The sequence below is a fragment of the Zingiber officinale genome, chromosome 3A (assembly GCF_018446385.1).
Source record: "Zingiber officinale cultivar Zhangliang chromosome 3A, Zo_v1.1, whole genome shotgun sequence".
In the NCBI taxonomy this organism is placed as follows: Eukaryota; Viridiplantae; Streptophyta; class Magnoliopsida; order Zingiberales; family Zingiberaceae; genus Zingiber; species Zingiber officinale.
The window spans coordinates 153,451,040-153,470,938 of record NC_055990.1 but is presented as its reverse complement, the minus strand read 5'-3'; the positions used below and the strand labels follow the sequence as shown (position 1 = coordinate 153,470,938).

Here is a 19,899-nt window from a genome sequence, read left to right as displayed (position 1 = left end):
AAACAGCAGCCATGGTAATTTACCTGATGATGTTCATTTATTTCCATCATTGGTGGTTGCTACGCATTCCATTTTTGTCTTCTTCACTATGTTGCCACATGAGAAGATGAACCATGAGAAAAGCTTGTTTCTCAAGATTAAAAAAAAAGGAAGTTGTTACCATTTTATAATTGCCAAATATGAATCAAAAGCAAACGTAAATGTTATGAGAAGTCTAGTTTTTCTTAAACAAATCTGCTTTTTTAGTGCTACAGAGTTAGCCATTAGGGAGCAAATTCAAATCTGATGTATTAGTCGACACAACTAATTTCTCGATGATAAACAACAGAAACGATCATCGTGAAAGTAACTTCAGAAAGAATAATGAAGCCAAAATGGTCCAGGCATGGGAGAAACCCTAAAGAAGAGAGATAAAGCTCAAAGAAAATAAAAAATCAAGATCCAACTAATTCAAATAACGTTTTTGAAGGATCCAATTAGAAATTTCACCTCCGAGAAACCAAGGATCATCAAAAAGCTAAACAACCTAGGAAAAAGAGGGTTTTACACAACCGGAAACTAAGAAAAATTTGGATGAAAATGGAAAAAAAATTGAACCATTTCTAAAAGCTAACCAAGAAATCGCTAGCCTTTAGGATTAACAGAGCCCAAGTAGATTACAAAAATAAAAATAAAATAAAATAATAATATTAATAACGCTAGGACCAAGTTGAACAATAACAAGCTGGTTAAATTTAGTAAAACATATAAAGTATATATTTGGAGGTCAGCACGACCTGGAGAGATTATAATAAACCCTCTAGGATAGTAGTTTTTGTTGGATTTATTTTGGAGATCAATGAATGTAATATAGAGACTATATATATAGAGAGAGATGAAATTAACTGAATTTCGTAACCCTTGTGTGATTAGCTTGTCTACTGTACAACATTCAAGCTCTTCAAAAATGTCTACACCCTCTATTCATATAAAATCTTATTATGATAAATTTCGGGTTGCAAAATAAATTCTTAAAACTCAAACTTTTCTTCATCTTCATCTTCTTCGGGGAGTGCTCCTCTCTCTGCAGTATCTCTTAGTATAGTAGCAGTCGCATCACTGATGCCGAGGAGGTATTGCAGCCGTGCAAGCTTCTCCGGTTTGGGGATGCTTTTCAGATACGCACAATATAAGTCGGCCAGTTCTTTAGGAGATGACCATGTAAGGGGGTCAGCAGGCACCGCCGTGTCACAAGCCAGCATGTCATTGAGAGAGGATACCTGTGTATGAAAGTTACATTTAATCGCCATTACCAAGAGCAAGGTTAAAGAAAAATATTTGCTACCGGTGTCAAAGCAAATGTAGCAACAATTAAGAGCCTATAGAAATTCAACAAATATTGAACCCTTGAGTTCCATACCACTCCATCCCGGTTTTTCTGTCTGAGTTGTGCAACAGCTTGGACCAATGTGTTTGCCAGTCTGCTCTTTGCATGCTCCTTTACTATCGCTTTGGCTTTTTCTGCATCTATGCTAAGATCTGAGGGGATCCTCTCGTACACCTCCACTTCTTCAAATACACCTGTGCCAGATGAAAAAATCTCTTCCACTGTTTTTTTGAATAGATTCTCACGCAAGCGTTCCGAGATCATGTTATCCAGGTCAATATTAGCTTCTTTTAGCTCCCGAACCTGTTTAATGCCTATCCTCCCTTGAGCTACGGCAGTTTCGATAGCACGAGACATCTTGGTTGTTGTTATGTTCTTAATTACTTTCTGTGCGTACTCTGCAGGCAATCCCACCTGCTTCTGCACCTCATTGAGCTGCTCGATCCTCGCTTTGGTTAACTGGCCATCAGCTAGAATAATTTCAGCCTGTTTCATGAATGCTTGTTCTGCAAAGTTCCGGTGGACCTCCACTATTTCCTTATCACTCATTCCCAATATTCCCCCTAGCTGTTTTAGCAGTTGGAATTCTGAATTGTCTTTCTTTGTAACAATCTGAGCCCCAAATGGTACTGCAGTAGTTTCCCCGGTTATGCAGAATAGCAAATAGGTTCTGTAGATCTCAGCCCTGTCTCTTTCAGGCAGGTCATCTCCGAGTGTTATTTCTGTCTGAACCGGCTTGCTTGATTTTGCATCCAGCTCTTTGCTTGGCTTTGTCTTTCTTAGTGTCTGCAGTGACTCCCATTCATCTTCTTCATCTACCGGTTTAGCTTCAACATCGATAGGCTCAGTTGGTGCAACATGCTCTCCTTTAATGTCAGATACCAAATCTGTGACCACCAAGGCATTGAATGCTATTAATTTTTTAAGCTCTTTTGCAGCTTCAGTACGACTGCCGGCACTTTTTGATCGTTGTATGTAGGTGAGGAAGACTTTCCGAACCTACAATAGTCAACGATTTAAAATAAGTGAACTGTAGCCTACAAGTTTCTAACTCAAATGCATCGCTATCATTTGATGTCGTTCATTGTAAAAGCACATACCGCCTTGCTAGCAATGGCCATGGCAGCTTCAGTTGTAAGGCGCAGACCTTGAGAAGCTTTTCTCACAGAGTTTCTCATGTCATCATCATATCCATCGACGCCTGATGCAATTGCATCTCTAACAGCCTGGCAAGAATAATATGATGGATTGACTATAAATAATAATGTACAGAAAGATAGCTATAAAATGTATTTTAACAGATTGCAAAGATGATACATTGACACAATCACAATGGTTGCTTCCGAATTGTTAACCAATAGCAAATATGAAATATTTCACTAGACTATAACCTCCAAAAAACAGATATGCAACAAATGCTAGACTATAACTGTAATAAAAAAAATGGATGGCTAAACTTAGGAGGCATGGCTTACCAAACATAAACATTAGAATCAACTGATGAAATTTATTTCCTTTGATTTTCAATCTGGCACCAAATGCCATAAACACTAGAGTCAACAGATGATAATTAACTTCCAAATTTTCACAAAATGCTAGTAAATGTATCTTGCAAACTTGGCCCCTTTCAGGCAGTATGTTAGCCTGTTAGGAAAATTTAATCCTTGCTTTAAGTAGATTTTTTTTTTCTGATCCTCACCCACCCGGAACTGAAAGTTAGGCAGTCTCTGGATATATGCATCTAACTCAGCATAAGTATGCCATGGAATGTTTCACAAGTTGCCTCATGTAACTCTAGTCTTGATCCTGCTTCACTTAATTGTTATTTGAACAAAAAGATCAAAAGAAACTTTTGGTAAAAGTTATGTCTTGGTCATGTCAATCAAGTTTTGATAAATCCAAACATCTCAGAAATAGATATAAAGATAGGAATTTGTCATATGAATCACACTCCATATACAACAGGAGCCCATTGATGAAAAGAGGCTAGCAAAAGCTTGAACCCACTTTCAAGAACAAGTTAGAGGACAAATAGTTTCATTATTCAAGTAAATTTGTCAAAGGCATAAAAGAAGCTGGCAAGCCATGCTAAAGTGGTTTGGCATATCAATGACACTGTTTGCCACTGGTGCAAACAAAATGATGTAAGACAAGTAGATGAATCAAGTATGTTTCAACATCAAAAGCATAACCTCATCAGACACTAAAAGGAACATCATGAAATCCTTCTTGTCCAACTACAGGATGCACAGTATGCTAAATGGGAAAAAATCCATTTACTCTAATCGACATTCAGTGTAAGATAGGTGAACTTAACTAAAATGTTGATTAGTATCTATGAGAAATAATTATGTTATAATTAACCAAAAGAACTTTGAATCGAGGAACCAGAATGGTGTTGGACTTTTTGGGAGCGGAGCAACAGCAGGTGCTAAGATTTCTCGAATTAGAAATTAGACATTCAGGAAAGCTTAAGAGATAATTAAACAGCCAAAGAACCCTCCCTAGGCTGAAACCTTGGCACTTCAGGCAGTTATGCTCAAGAAGATAGAGATGAAGCATATTTGCTAACACTCCTACGTTCTGTTTCAGGTGTGCCTGAAAGAGAACAAATAGTTCATTGCAACTCCCTTTTGTTACTAGGACTAGGGTATCAGTATCCATCACAAATGTAGATCCAAGTGTCCAACATGATTATTTGAAGTCAAATGATCTATGGGGATACTAACTATACAGTTGGAGTGTAGGTTTCCAATTGTTGGTATCCAACATGGATAAAAAGAGGGTAGAAAGTAGTTAGATGAAATGCCCAAGTACCAAAGTGAAATGTAATTATTCTCTTATACTCTGTTGCTGTAACCTCCTCTAAGTTTACATTTTTTACATTTTCACCGTATCTTCATGACCATCCAGGGATGGTCAAATGTTGATTTGGCTAAATCCAATTTATTATAGTGCCTTTAGGTGATGCCACTAAACGAGGAAGGAGTGTGTTAAGAGTGTAGGCAAAGTTAGAGTAGGGATGACAATTTTCCCTGTGGGTTCGAATACCCACGGGAAAATCCGAAATGGAGCGGGTTCGGGAAGGCATTATCGGGTTCGGGTTTAGGGATTTTTTTAAAATCCTCGCAGCAGACTAGGGCGGGTATGCGGATGTTATCCCCATCCCTGAACCCGCCCCGATATATCCAATAATAATAATTATTACCAAAATAATCCCCAGGGATGGGGATTTAATCCCCGGGGTTTGGGGATTTGCCCCCATCCCCGCCCCAGTGTCATCTCTCCAACGGGGATGGGGATAGGGATGAGGGTTTAATCCTCGTGAGTTCGGGGATGGGGATTCCCCAATTAGCTAGAGACGAGGATGGGGACCGGGATTTACTTCGGAGATGGGGATGGCAAATCCGTCTCCGCCCCACCCCATTGCCATCCCTAAGCTAGAGTAACTTAAATGTGAATCAAATGGTAAAGATGTGGAACAACATTTACCTTCTCAAACAAACGTCCACATATATCGGCGTGTGCAGCATCAACAGTCTCCTGATGAATGCAAAGAAGAACCCTGTAACGCTGTAGTGAAGCAACTTCCTCATCACTCAGTTCACCATCTTCTACGAACTGTTGAAGTTTCTGCCTGTAAATCTCTGCAAGATTAAAGTAGACAGAATCAAATGGTCAAACAAAAGAAAAGTCTGAATAAATTGCCAAGGATCACATACAGCAGCAAGCCAAGCATTCAAACTATATATAATACTGATTTAGTGCACCCATTTTAATCATAGCATCTTCTGAAAGAATTGTTTTTGTTTAAACTGCAGATATGAAAAACTAGGTATATTGTGCAGATTAACATGGAGTTCCAAAAGTAAGGATCCTGATTCACACAATCAAATTAAATGCTTCACAAATAAAATTAAATATGATCTAGCAAGTATAGTCACTACAGAAAGACATCTCGCAGTCAAAGGACCACCAAAGCAATGTATTCTGCATGCCAATATAAAGAAAGAAATCAAGATTTATGGTGGCAAAGATATCCATCAACTTTTGCTCCTTATAAAGATTACCTAGGAACTTGAGAAGCTCAGTGTTCATTAACAAGCAATACACATAATTTGTATTTCTACTAAGAGTTTTTCAACAAAAGAGAAAACTAAATCATTTCTTGTTGAAGCTAGTATGCTTCATGCTCATCCACAAGCAATTAATTGTCAGGATGAAATAAGTTCCACCCACTTCACCATTTATCAGGCTCCTATCACGAGTCATGAGTGTGAAAGGGCATGTTGAAGCTAGGATGCTCCAGGCATGTCAGGCTGAAAGCCCACATGGACAAGTAATGACTAGTCAGTTTTAGGATTAAATGTGTCTAGCACAAATAACCTTGATAATCTTGCATCATACTTGTGGCTTCAACACTCTGGAAATTTTTCTTGTCCTGCCCAAGGTTTAAAATTTCGACCCATGCCGAGGTTTCGGTCCTGGACCGGAACGATATGGTTTCGGTACTGTATCGTACTGTGCCGATATAGTTTCGGTATTTTTTAAATATAAAATATATTAATTAAAAACTAAAATATTTAACATAAATATTTAAAAAATAAACAAGATAAAAAATAATCTTTTAAAAAAGGAAAAGATATGAAAATAGATAAATAAATAAATAAAAATTTTATTATAATTTTTAAATTAAAATAAATAAAATATAAAATTAATTAGATAATTTTATTAAGGTTTTTAATAAAGTCTCTTTAGATTATCTCCACTATAACTAGGAGTTGATTAAAAAAATTAACCTAAGTTTAATTGAAAAGAATCTTAAATCCGACACCACTTGCTAGCCCACACGACTTCGGTGTTATCCTAGGGTTGCGCGACCAGCCATGGCCGTGGGGATTGCATGACTCCTTCGGCACGACCACGTTAGTCGTGCAACCCCTCTGCAGTGACTGTGGTTGCACGATGCCTCCATGGCGGCAGCGGAAGGATTATGCGACCTCTCCGCTATTGTTGCAGAGTCGAGTGACCCCTTTGTTATGACCACAGGGTCGCGCATCACTTCACACCTGTCGTGAGTCTGGTGCCGGGGTCGTGCCGGTATCGGTCGCCAAGCGGAACGAGACGTTTCGCCCGTTTCGGCACGGCACTTTAAACCATGGTCCTGCCTATCCTTTCTTAGCAATGTAGCTTAACTAACATACTATAGAAACTATAGCGATATGTAATTTTTTTTTAAAAAAAAGTAATTTATAAATTAAGAAAATGATTATGCCACATCATATAAATTTCCAAAAACTATCAAGTGAAAATCTTAAATAATATTATAATAGCAATAAACACACGCAACCGTAAACTTACCATGCAAATTAAATTAAATGAAACAAAACTATCCCATTTGTATTAGTGACAGATTTTTTTTAAAAAAAAAACCCAGCATATAAATCAATATTTTTTAACCAGACAAGTTTCATACAACATATTATGGAATGTAGAAAGAACAGAGGCAAGGTCGTGTTGCATGCACCGCAGTCCACCAAAAGGCCCACACCAATAAGAAGAAATTCAAAGAGTATATAAATAAAAGGCAGAAAAAAAAAAAACCAATCCTATATAAACTAACATCACTGTAAGTAGAGAAATCTGGAATTAATAAATTAATTCAATTACCTTCATGAATCTTGCTAGCATTATTTGGATCAAAATGTAAATCTTCACAAAGGTTTTGAAGGTAGGCAGCTTTGCTAGGAGCTGCATCCAGATCACCACCAGAAAATGCTCGAGCAAGCCTCCTACGATAGACTCTAGAGGTTACATCCAACATAATGTTCTCTGCCTCACGTTTCCCTAGACCAAATATATTCCTCAACTGGTTCAAAGCTGCAAGCTGCAATTTTCCATCACAGGGAACAACAATAAAGCAAACCAATATGTTTTAGGCACAACAATAAATTTTGAACCTGAAAGCAGCAAAAAAATTCAAGCAACGTAATTCTGTAGTGATGGTTTTCTTATGTCCAAGAAATACTACATTAGAATTTTTTGTTGGAGTTGAGAAAATTAATGTTACACGGAATTCAAGTAATTAATACTGCACCCAGAGGACTGGAAAAATATCAAATGACAAATAGCTTGAGTAGAATTACACCCATATAGTATAAACTGACAAAAATTTAAATGACTAAATATCTGCTGTGGAATTACACCCATATTACAACACTCATATAGTAAAAACTTAATCCTTCCCCTCAAGCTGGAACATAAATAGTAATTGATGTCAACTTGTTTTACAAACTAAAAGAAACCCACAACTGGATACGAAAGTTAACAGAGATGCAATACTAATTCAATGGTTGAGACTTGTAAGACAATTACGCAACACACTAGAGTAAAGTAGATTACTATCTTCAAATGATACTTTGATTGAGTTGATCTGGAGTAAGTGCCAATTTGTTATCTTCAATTCACAACTCAAAAAGGGCATTGTGCAACTACAAGCACGAATGATGCTGATGGATATGTCGTGTGGATGCTTCATGCAGAAACTCAAGAGGTTGTAGATTTTCAGAAGCAGGTGACACAACAAGATGTTCTTTGCTACTCTTCAACAACAGAACATCAACATAGGTTAGATCTCTCCTGCGTATTCATCCCCAGCATGTCCAGTGTTGCTATGTGTAGTGCAAGAACAACAATGCCATAGTAGTCATCAACTTGATGTCCTTCGTTAGAATAGATGTCATCCCATCTCAGGATTCTTTGTGTTTCACCGTCTTTTATTTACTTTTGACAAGTTCTTAAAAATCATTCAATTAACTATCAATTCAAATTTATTCTCACTCATCCTAAATATATTTCTTTCAATTTCCGATTATTTCAATGGATTGACAGATTAAGCATTGAACCTATTTTCTTGGACTTCAAACCATAGCAGTGTCCTCCAGTTTGAATCCAAGACAGCTGATCCAGATGTGAAATTGTCACTTTTTGTACACAAAAGCCTACTGAGGAGAGTTGTTCATCCAATTGTGTTAGAAAATTTGATTTGAATTATATTAGTATACATTCTAACAGATTAAATGAATAAGAAAGAAGGTTTGCAAGCCTCCATTCGATGGAAAAACAAAGTAGGGTAACAGAAAGCTTAATTCAGATGTTCAAAAGTTGCCTCATATTGACGTTTCAAATTAAACAAAAAATACTTTACTGATTAATAGCTATTCGAACCTTTTCTTCTTGGAGACGACCATCTGGAAAAGATTCTTCTGCATAACTTCTATAAAGAATCTTTAAATCATCAAACTTTCTATCACCATCGTATTCCCCACCTGATTGGAGACTGAAAGAGTCACGACTACTAGATCATAACGGATCCAATCACAGGAAAAAGGATGAAGCAGAAAGTACCAAGTAAGGATATAGGTCCAACACCAGGAGCAAATTGACCATTTTCATGATGCTTGCTTAGTGATATAAGAATGTTGTTGAATTCCAAAACCTTATCCAGCTCTTGAACAACGTGTGCTATTCCCGTGCTGCAAGTATTTGCATATATAGAGATTTTAATTGAAAGCAGAATGAGAAACACCAAAAAATATACTAATTTTTAAGAAAAGATATCACATTTAGAACTCCATAAAAAAATCATCCAATAAAGGAAAAACAAATTTGTAGGCTTGTCTATGTTAGCCTTTCAGGTGGAAGGCGTGTATGTCTTATGTCAACTGGAAGAAAAATGAGAGAAAGAAGCTAAAAAAAATGATTGTATTTTACAAGAACTCCGCGCCATAAACCACTTGACTGCTACAAATATCCTTTGACAAACTTGCTAAGGACACATACCAGATATGATCATAGCATTACAATAATAAAAAAAAAAAAAAAAAAAAGGAAAATGGCATCCATAGGCTGTCCAGAGAATCAAGAAAGCCGACAAAGTGGGCAGGCCAGATGACCAGGCAGACAAGCAAGTTAGGTAAGTCAGCAAGTGAGCAGATCATTAGACCAAACAAACAAAGCAAACTTAGGTGAATTGCAGAGACCAAACAAGATTAGGAACTATTTGAGTTGAGTAGAGCAAGTGGATTGAGTACACAATGAGCTAGCAAACCAAATGGGCAGGACAAGTTAAGCAGAATACTTCTTATATTACTATCTATTACTTGCAATGTCCCAACAAATCACATAGGAATAAGAATGAATCATCTATTTCATTCCAAAAACAAATTAAGAAATATATGTTCTTATTTCTCACATATTTAATCCCTTAGGAATAACTCTTTCATTCCCTATCAATTCATTCCATGATCTAAATGAATTATTAATCTTCTCAACTTATCCATTCTAATCTTTACCCCCCCCCCCCCCCCAAAAAAAAAAAAAAAGTGTTCGTATATTCTAAGTCGTTAACCAAATCCTATAACCATGGACTTGTGTCTTTACTTGCATTTGCACATAACATTGCGAGTCCTTTGTTATTTTGTAACATGTTTGGATGAGGCATATGATGCACAAATGGATTATAGTTAACCTTATCCAGCTCTTGAACAACTGGTGCTCTTCCCCTGCTGAATGTTTGGATTGTTAAATTAACACACATTCAAATAAAAATTTTACAACTGGAAGCATAGCAAAGGCTAAAATAAAATCCTCAAATTTATCATGACATGGAGTAAACAGGAAAACTAGGAATGGAATAACAAATTTTATCAGTTTAAATCAAATTTGAAAAGTCACTATAATGATTCAATTTTAAATAACCTTCGATGTGTAAAAGAAATGGAGCTAATATCACTTCTGACGTAGTGATGTTACCCATACTCCTGTCTAACCTTGAAATTTACAGTATTAGGCTAGTGGCTATCGCTGAATCAGTGGAGCATTAAAGTCAATATGATTACTAGTACAAAAGAAATTTCCTCTGATGGAAGCACATGAAACTAGTTCATAGTTGTTGAAAGCGTCTGATTTATTTACTAAATTAAAACTGATAATCAAAAAATCTCTTTCATCAATTGATTGGCTGGCTCATGTGCTGAAAATTGAAAATAGAAATAACTGGACAATAATATACAGTGCATAGTCAAATAAATCTTTAGAATAAACTATCTACAAATTTTCATGACAGCTTCATTAATATAAAAGGTGTGGAGGAAAAAAAAAGAGTAATATCACATAGAGAGCAATCATACGTAGCATGTGTGCGAGACTTCAAAATAAAAAGTGCTGATGAAATATTTTCTTCAACCAACTTTCTTGTATGTTCCCTGAACATTTCGCCTGCAGTCTGGAGAAAATCATAGTCAAATATTTCAAAATCAAAAGTATAATAAAAAAACACAACAACACTCCAAGAGGGACAAATATCTGAGGCTGCATATGCACCTTATGATTAGTTCTGGAATCAAAAAGGTTGTTGACAAAAATATCCCATGTGATTGGCATAGACACAACTACTTAATGCCTAATTACTTGGAAAGAGAGAATAGAAGATAAATTAGAAGAGACGACTTAAAAAAATCTTGTTTATTCAAAAGGAAATTTAGACAAGAAAGGAATTCGGACAGAACAAAACCATGAATATTCTTCCAATTTACTCGTTCCCTAAATGGGAAGAAGGTGGAGGGAAAGTGATTTAAAATCGATTAACATCATGGGTAAAATGGTCTTTCTACAATTTCTATTTCTCTATTTTCTTCCCATGTAAACAATACAACAGTACAAAATCTTAACATGAGGTAAAAAATGAACTTCCTTCCTCTCCAACTTATCTCCTTGTTTCTATTTTCCCTAGTTTTTCCTTCCCGACAAAACAGGCTAAGTGTGGCTTATAACTTGATAGATTTACGTATTTAGGGGGCATTTGGTTCTTTCCTAGGAATAGGAATCGGAATGGGAATCATTGTATTGTGGAATGGGAATGGGTATGAGCATGGATATCACTCTTAAAAACAATGTTTGGTTAGTTGCATATTTTCTATCGGAATAAATCAAAATTTCCTTTTTTACCCTTAAAGGAAAATAAGAGAAAAAATTATATGTGAGAGAAAGATGAATATGAGAGAAAAATATGATGAAAGAGAATGATGAGAGAAAAAGTGTGATGACAAAGAATGAAGAGAGAGAAAATGTGATGAAAGAAAATGAGAAAAGAGAGTGTGATAGAAGAGAGCATGATGAGAGAAGATGAGAGAGAAAATATGATGTGAGAGAAAGTATGATAAGAGAGGATGAAGAGAGAGAAACTGTAATGAGAAAAATGAGGAGAGAGAGTGTGATGAGAGAAATTGAGGAGAGAGAAAATATGATGAGAGAGACAATTTGATGAAAAAAAAGAGAACAGTAAGTGTGATGGGAGATATTGAGGAGAGAGAAAGCATGATGAGAGAGAAAGTAAGTGTGATGGGAGATATTGAGGAGAGAGAAAGTAAGATGAGAGAGAAAGTAAGTGTGATGGGAGAGATTGAGGAGAGAGAAAATATGATGAGAGAGAAAGTGTGATGAGAAAAAAAGAGAAAAGAGTGTGATGGGAGAGATTGAGGAGAGAGAAAGTATGATGAGAGAGAAAGTGTGATGAGAAAAAAGAGAATAGTGTGATGGGAGAGAGATTGAGGAGAGAGAAAGTATGATGAGAGAAAAAAAGGAAGAAAGTGCGATGGAAGAAATTAAGGAGAGAGAAAGTATGATGAGAGAAAGTATAATGAGAAAAAAGGAAAGAGAGTGTGATAGGAGAGATTAAGGAGAGAGGAAGTTTGTGAAAAAATAATGAGAGGGAAAATATGATGAGAGAGAACAAGGAGAGAGAAGTGATATGAAAGAAAAAATAAGTAAATATATTTTGATATTTGATATTAAGGGAGAAAATTTTAATTTTAGGTTAAGGGTATTTTGGAAATAAAGGAATATTTTGATTGATGAAAATAGGGTCATGGCTCATTGAAGGGGAGGTACATAGGAATGAGTTATTACCCAATTTCAAGGATTCATTCCCTTATTTGTATTCCTATTCCTATAATCCAAATATTAACAATGGCAATCAATGATTCTCATTTCCATTCCTCACTCCTATTCCCCTAAACCAAACGCCCCCTTAATCATGTTCATCTTTAATATATATAAAACATCTTTCACATATGTGCTTATACTGAACATACAAGTGAAAAATAAACATCAACATAAGAAAAAGTTGAAACATTGCATATACAAAATTTATAATCTTCAGTCCAAACACTTGTCGCAAATAGCGAGTGGCAATATTAAGATTAAAATGAATTTGCATCTTTTGTCCCCTTAACAGATATCAATTATAGTAACGCTACCCAACGACCATGTTCAAAGATATTATTGGCCAAGGTAATTTAATATTTTAAGCCCCCAAAATGGTAAAGGCTCATCTAGCATCATTGTACATACCTGATCAGAAAGCTTATACAACAGTTGTGACTGTCTAAGATCAATGAGTTGCTTCTCGTCAATATCTACAGATAAAGCATGACACAATAAGTTTCTAGCACTGAACAGCTAACTAGTAAGCAAATGAGTACAATTATCAGCAATATTCAAAGTTCAATGATAAAATGATCCTTGTCCACAAAGTAAAATTTTCAATCATGATTACTAAGGTTACCCAAAAAATGGATAAAAAAAATCTCAGTCTAGATCCCTAAACAGATAGGTAGATAGTTTGGATAATAACTTGTAGAAATCCACCAGATATGAATCCTGGATGACTGTAGCCATTATGCTTGACTTGCGACCCTGTTTGGTAGTTTAAAATTGAGTGAAAATGGGATGATTAATTCCCTCCACAGTTCAAGTTTTAATGTCTGGATGGACAATTCGAAGTGGAAAAATCATTCTAAGAATGTCTCGTTCTGTTGATTCTATAGTTTAAGTGGAACATTTCATTTCACCACTATGAAAGCATTTCTTATCATTTCGCATATGCAGATAAATAAGACTGATGGAGCAGATGAGCCAACCTAATCAAACAAGCCTAACAGGCCAAGAGGATCAAACGGGAAGGGGATCAACCAGGCAAGAAGGATGGGTAGAGCAAACCAAGCACGCCAAATGGGCCAGTGATTTCTGATGTGTGAACCAAGTGAGTCAAATCACAAATGAATCAGGGAATACTGTTGGATGAATTAAGTTAGCAGGATAGGGTGACCAACTTGGAATAGATTGGTCAAGCAGTTTGTATGAACCAAGTGGCCCAGCGAATTGAATGGACTCAATACACCAGTCAGATTGGACAGAATTAGTGGCTTGAATTGGTTGAATGGATGACGTGCAATGTTGGTTGAGCAAGATGGGTAACCAAGCAGAACATGCAACACAAGCAAAGTTGGCAAGCCGACAAACTAAACTAGAGCTGTGAATGAATTGGGTCAGGGCGGTTTGTACAAAAATATGACCCAACCCGATTTGATTCAAGTTATAAAAAAAATCTCCAGATCCAGATCCATTCCCAAAAAAAAAATTAAAACCCCAAAACTAAAATTTTCAATTTGTATGGTTTAGATTTCGGTTAAAAAGATTTTATATTTTTTGAGTATGATACGTAAAAAATATATATATTATACAAAGACTCTAGCAATATAATTACAAAAAATATATTAGAATCTATAATATAAAAATTATACAAAAATTACACAATTGAATGCAAGACCTATAATTCATAAAAACTATATACATTAGAACTAAGAATTGTGCATTTAAAACAAAATACAACATCTATTACCAGGTTGTTAGGTTACAATTGCAGGCTACCATAAAAATAAAGTATTCAATAATTCTACACCTCGTATGATTGTGGAACGGTATGAACTCAGGAAGTTGAATGAGAAGCAATGCAAATCATAACTATGTAACTTCTCTAAATTAATTATGCTATTAATTAATCTAATAAAGGATTCATATTTGAGAATAAATAACATATAAGATATGCAACTCTTAATTAGCTAAATGAAATATAAATTAATTGATATAATATATGATATACATTACAGAATCCTGGTTTGGATCAGGTGTTTTGAGGTTTTATATGAAAACTTGAAAACCAAACCAAAACCCGAAACGCAAAATATTGAATCTATGAAACTCGAAAAAAATATGATTTTTTTCAGATCAGTTCAGTTTGGTTTTCAGTTCAATTTGGATATATCAGTTGTTTTTCCCACCCCTAGATCACATTACATGGAATGCACAACCATGTGGCCTTGGCAATCCAACCAATTGTGAAACTAGGTGGATTAGGTGGGTTGAATGAATTAAACATGTTGGTAGACTGAAAAGACCAAGTATGTCAAACTGGTTGAATGAGTGAAACATAGAATGAATACTGTCACTTGTCATACCATTACATTGTAACCAAATAAAAGAATACATTGCATGTATCATTCTATTCCATTCCATTCCCTCCTACCAAGCATAGCCTAAGTGAGGCTATGAATGTTACACAAACATCTATCCATCAGTAAACATTTGTTCTAAATACAAAAACTATCTGATAAGAAAGTTTCTGTTAGCATGAGAGGCTAAACCAAGATGTCATTATATGCAATAGATACATCAATAAGTGCAAGGTGATATTTCAGAATAGAGAAACTTAGGTCATTTACCAAACTAACCATCAATTAGTGGCTGGACGTAGGACAAGCACAAAGTTACTAATATTGATCCATACACCTTGCTAGTTTTATGTACAAGATGGATTTTCAGGTTTTTAACTTCTGCTTGTTCACCTTATGATGATAAATGATATGGGAAGATGTACAACTCTGTATCTCAGTAACATATTAGGCTAATAAATTGTCAAAATTGTACCTGACTTGTCCTTAAAACTTTATTCAATGCTGCAAAGCAGTTTCGACAGTGTAATAGAGTAGCAATAAAACTAACCATATGACATCCAGACAAGTGAATGAATAAAAAACAGAAAACTGAAGCAAAATTATTAAAATTTTCAAATAAGTGATCAAAGAAAGAGATAAAGCCAAGAATCAATAAGTAGAAATCTTGAATGTGTTACCTTGTCCAATTGCTTTTAGCTTTGAAGCATACAATTTTTGAGCATTGTCTCTGATAGCAATTTCAATCTGGCATTAAACCAAAACATAGGTCAAAACATTAGCTAGCCTAGGAACTACTCAGAAAGATGGGAAAATTAAAATAAGCTGCAATGGCTAGAATCAATCTTTATGTCACACTCATACAACTAATTTCCACTACTTAGCATACATGCACATCCTTTGACAGTAATAGACAAGCGGAAATGCTCAAAAAAAAAAATGATGTAGGAGTAGAATCTTGAGAAGATAATACAGGAGGTTAGAAGACAACAAAAGTGAAAAAAAGGGTAATTGATTGAATAAATGATCTAAGATAACTTCAATTCATAAAACATAACTTAATAGGTTTTGCACTAAAAAAAACATCATGACTCCTCAATTGATGCATACTAACCTCCATTACATAAAATAAAATGAATCCTGAAAAAGTTCAAGATCTTGAAATGATATCTTCAAATGTTAGATAGGAAAAAGGGTAACCTACCTCAACAACATGAAAAAGTTCAATGCAAATGTTAAAAACCAGAAGATGATGAAAGATCAATGGGCATTATTAGATATATAGGAAACCTAGTCTAAGGCATGCCTAACTATTGGGGCAGTGATTCCTCCTTTGTAGTTGGATGTTATTTTTGATGATTTAGCAATACAACTTATGTTAGATGTGCTTTTTAATTTGGTACATCAAGAATGCAAGATTAGCCTTGTCAATTCAACTTAAAGTTTGGACCTGGCAATTGTGAAGATCAAGGATTAGAGGGTTGAAAGGTTGGATTGAGTGGAGTTAGAGCTCATGGAGAGCTCGAATCAAGGAGATGTTTGGACGGCTCGAGGGGCAAAGCCTGGATCAAGGAGCTGAAGAGTTGAAGACATGTGAAAACTCTGACTAAGCATGGGTGTGATATTGAGTTTGTTTTTAGGCATGTAAAATAAAATGTATTTGATGTCATGATTGCTTAGTAATGGGTAAGCTACCAACTACCAAGTACTTCGTTATTGAAACCTTACGATATTAGGATGTTCCCAAGTCATTGTTCATTGACTAGCTCAAGTACTAGAGCTTGTAGAGGCTTATGATTGGCCACGTTTGTTGGAAGCATGCTAATCGATTGGCCAAGGGCTAGTAGTCAATTGGATTAGGGTTTGGGCAAACAGAATGCTTCTGATTGATCCAAAATCAATTGATAATGTTTTACTTAATGATCGAGCAATCGACTAGATGACTTTTTCAGTTATAGTCGTTCGAGTTCAATGTTTGACTTGGAGCATACCAACTCGACTAGAGGTTTTCTCCAGTCTATTAAAGGCAGCCAAAAGAAATTACTCAATATTCTGACTTCTAGACCAATTTTGAAAGAATGAGTTTATGAAGTACCTGGGAATCAGTAACATTGAAAAGGCGTTTCCAAGGCAGCAGGAACTTCGATGCTTCTCCAAATACAAGTGTTGAAACATAAATAAGCTTCTGGAATGCCTGCATAAACAATTGATTAGCTTTCTGTGTAATTATACAGTATTTTTAAATATAAAAAATTTACCTTGCGTTGCTCTATGTCAGCCTCACGGTCTCCTGTTTCCAACCTTTGCCTGTAAATGTGTCTACCGATCTATGATATAAAAAAAAACATGGCTCATGTTTGTCCAAATTGTTACAGATATACAATTAAATAACTTGATGAATCGAGGGGAATACTTAAGAGAGTATTACTTCAACATGAACTAATGCAGCATCTGGATCATCAATGCCAAGAGCGTCTTTAAATTTAATTATAGTCTCAGCTTCATTTCCTTTGAGGTTTTCACTTCCAGGTGGAAGAATAGAAGAAACAAACCTAATATGAAGCACGAAACTATTAGTTTAACAACAAGAATGAATGTCATTACAAATTCAAGAATTATGAACATTCAACTTCTGTTAGGTTGATATTGCAACATTTGTAATATGCAGAACTACTACACCAGAGAGAATGCACTTAAGATTAATCAACCTCCAATGAAACAAATTGGTAGCAGATGCAAACTTATCATGGATTCCTTCCATTCTATAAACACATGTGGGCTCTACGCTTGCCAATATTTTTTTACATAGTCATAAACACTGACCGCCTAAGCTTGCATCATTTATACTTCATTTTGCAATAAGAGATTCAGTGAGGCAATTGTCATAATGATCACCATGTTTTTTGGCAAGCATTTTGTCGTTACATTTTGCCAACATAAGTCTTTGAGAGCAGAAATTTTCTTCATGAAATATAGTAGTGCAGTATATGGGCCAAGTAGAACTCTTTGCAGAAACAAATTTTGCACAAAAGTACGGACAAACAAATTTTACACAAAAGTACGGACATAAAGATTTGCACATTTTAGAGGTTACAAGATGGTCTTAAGGATTTGCACGCTTTAGAGGTTACAAGATTGCTCACCTACTATACAAGTCACGGAGCTCTGCTTTAAATGCATCATCCTGCTTACTAACGCCATATCTGCAGCAGTATATCGAGAATAAAACATAGGATAGTGATTGAATCAGCTAGATAACAACAAAAAGAAAGATCTTCAAGGTTTACGTTCCTACAGACCAAAAAAAATTATCGGATGTACACACGGTTTCTCTAAAAACCTTAAACCTTGTTCTTCAGCAAAATGATTCAGGATTGAAAAATTCTAACATAAGTTAAGATTACCCAGATCCATCTCAAGAACAACTTCTTTCAATTAGACAAGAACAAGGAAACGAGGACTGAAATCTACAATGACTAACTTCTGCACAATAGCTTCGACTTCGTCCTTCCTTAGATCTGCCGGATCATCATACCCAACCACCAAATTGTGCAGGCTGACCGCCGCAACCTCAGGGACTTTCGAATTCAGTGAATAAGCTGCCGCACCACTGGCAGCTCCAAGGGCCGCCGCCACACCAATCCCCGCAGCTTTAGTTCCTCCAAGACGAACACCTATACCAAACCCGGCGGCAATAGCGATGGCAGTAAGGACAATGGACGACGCAAGCCTTGCTGGAGGAGGAAGGGAGCTAATGACAGCCTGAGGGCCGGACAGCTCCTTCGGACCCCCAAATACAGACGGATCAACGGAAGTCGCAACTGCGGGTGCTTGAGAGACGTAGCAACGCGGAAGGGAGAGGCGGCACCGACGGCAGCGGAGGAGTCGGCGAGATGGTAGGCGTGGGAGAAAACGGCGGGGGGAGGCGAAGGCGAGGCGGGACAAGAGGAGGCGGCGAGATGGAACAGGAGGCGTAGCGATCAACAGTGAGGTTTCCATCGCTGCTTCTCCGTGTTATCCGCCTGCCTTCGGAAGGATAACAGGAGCGGGCACGAGTATACACTGCCGAGTAACAGGCCTCCTAAAAGCCCAATAAGAATGCAATTCTTGGTGAACGAAAATGTTCTAGTAACTTCTTTTTGGTAGGATGAAATTGAAGAGAGTGGAATGAAAATGAGAATAGAAATTAAACGGATTAAAAAATACAACAATTGGTCTTGCATTATGGTATGATGTTAAGATTACGTTTGGTGAGGGTAATCAATAATGCAATTAGGATTATATTATAATATTTATTATTTTATTTGGTACAGTTTGAAAATATAATATAATTTGAATTGATTACGAGACCAACCACACGTAATTCACATATTACATTTCAAGTTTAATATTTAACTAAAATTTAAATACTAAATATAATCTTAACTCATTTTCTATACCAATTAGTCATCGACGCCATAGCCGTTGACCATCGCCTGTCACTTGCCACTCGTCTTCTTCACCGTTGTTGCCGTCATCAGTTGCTCGGCACCACCACCGCTGCTACCGGTCGCCCGTCGCCCACTGCCACTTTTTTATCATTTTATAATAATACGATTTATATTCCTTATAAAACAATAATATACACCAAAATGTAATCAAAGATTATATACAAGTCTTTTATCAAATGTAGTAATATAATATGTTGGGGTTCAATCAAAGTCCCACATTAAAAATATTTGAAAAAGTTCATAGGGTTAAAAGGATATAGGATATCTTTATTGAAATGAGGCCTTTTGGGAAGAGCCCAGGAGAAAATTAAGTCATGAGAACCTAGGCTCAAAGTGGACAATATCATGTCATTGTGAAGATATGTGAACATTCTTTAGGCATAATAATGGTATTAGAGCTATAGGTTTTGGCGGATTTCTTCAACATGTCAGGGAGGACTTCTATGAAGTTTGATATGAATTGAGAAGAACTTCAGGCGAAGGCAGTAGCAACAATCAGGTTTTATCTTATAGATGATGTGATGTACCATGTCATGAACGAACGGGGAGTCATCAGTGGTAGTTTGGCAAAAGCTGGAAAGCCAGTACATGTCAAAGCATTGACAAACAAGCTGTATCTCAAGCAGAAATTATTCGGGCTGAAGATGACAAAAAGAATCAATCTGAGCTAGCACATCAATGTATTCAATCA

General features: G+C 36.1%; 1 protein-coding gene across 1 annotated transcript; it reads right to left on the bottom strand.

Moving 5' to 3' along the window:
* Positions 1-863: 863 nt before the first annotated feature.
* LOC122052890 (protein TIC110, chloroplastic-like) lies at positions 864-18,782 on the bottom strand. The gene is made up of 15 exons (XM_042614629.1): positions 18,200-18,782; positions 17,862-17,921; positions 17,147-17,270; positions 16,977-17,045; positions 16,814-16,912; positions 15,399-15,465; positions 12,779-12,843; positions 10,558-10,652; positions 8,774-8,901; positions 8,594-8,694; positions 7,037-7,253; positions 4,859-5,013; positions 2,467-2,592; positions 1,400-2,365; positions 864-1,259 (listed from the first exon to the last, which is right to left on the bottom strand). The coding sequence occupies exons 1-15, from the start codon at positions 18,715-18,717 to the stop codon at positions 1,011-1,013; spliced, it is 3,039 nt and encodes a 1,012-aa protein (XP_042470563.1). The 5' UTR covers positions 18,718-18,782; the 3' UTR covers positions 864-1,010.
* Positions 18,783-19,899: the final 1,117 nt, after the last annotated feature.

What these genes read in the sequence shown, in the direction of transcription:
- LOC122052890 (XM_042614629.1), bottom strand. Translation starts at nt 18,717, where the DNA reads ATGGAAACCTCACTGTTGATCGCTACGCCTCCTGTTCCATCTCGCCGC. An exon ending in TGTATAAGCTTTCTGATCAG is followed by an intron (nt 10,653 to 12,778) that starts GTATGTACAATG and finishes GATTTTCTCCAG; the next exon opens with ACTGCAGGCGAAATGTTCAG. An exon ending in GTGGACGTTTGTTTGAGAAG is followed by an intron (nt 2,593 to 4,858) that starts GTAAATGTTGTT and finishes TATTCTTGCCAG; the next exon opens with GCTGTTAGAGATGCAATTGC.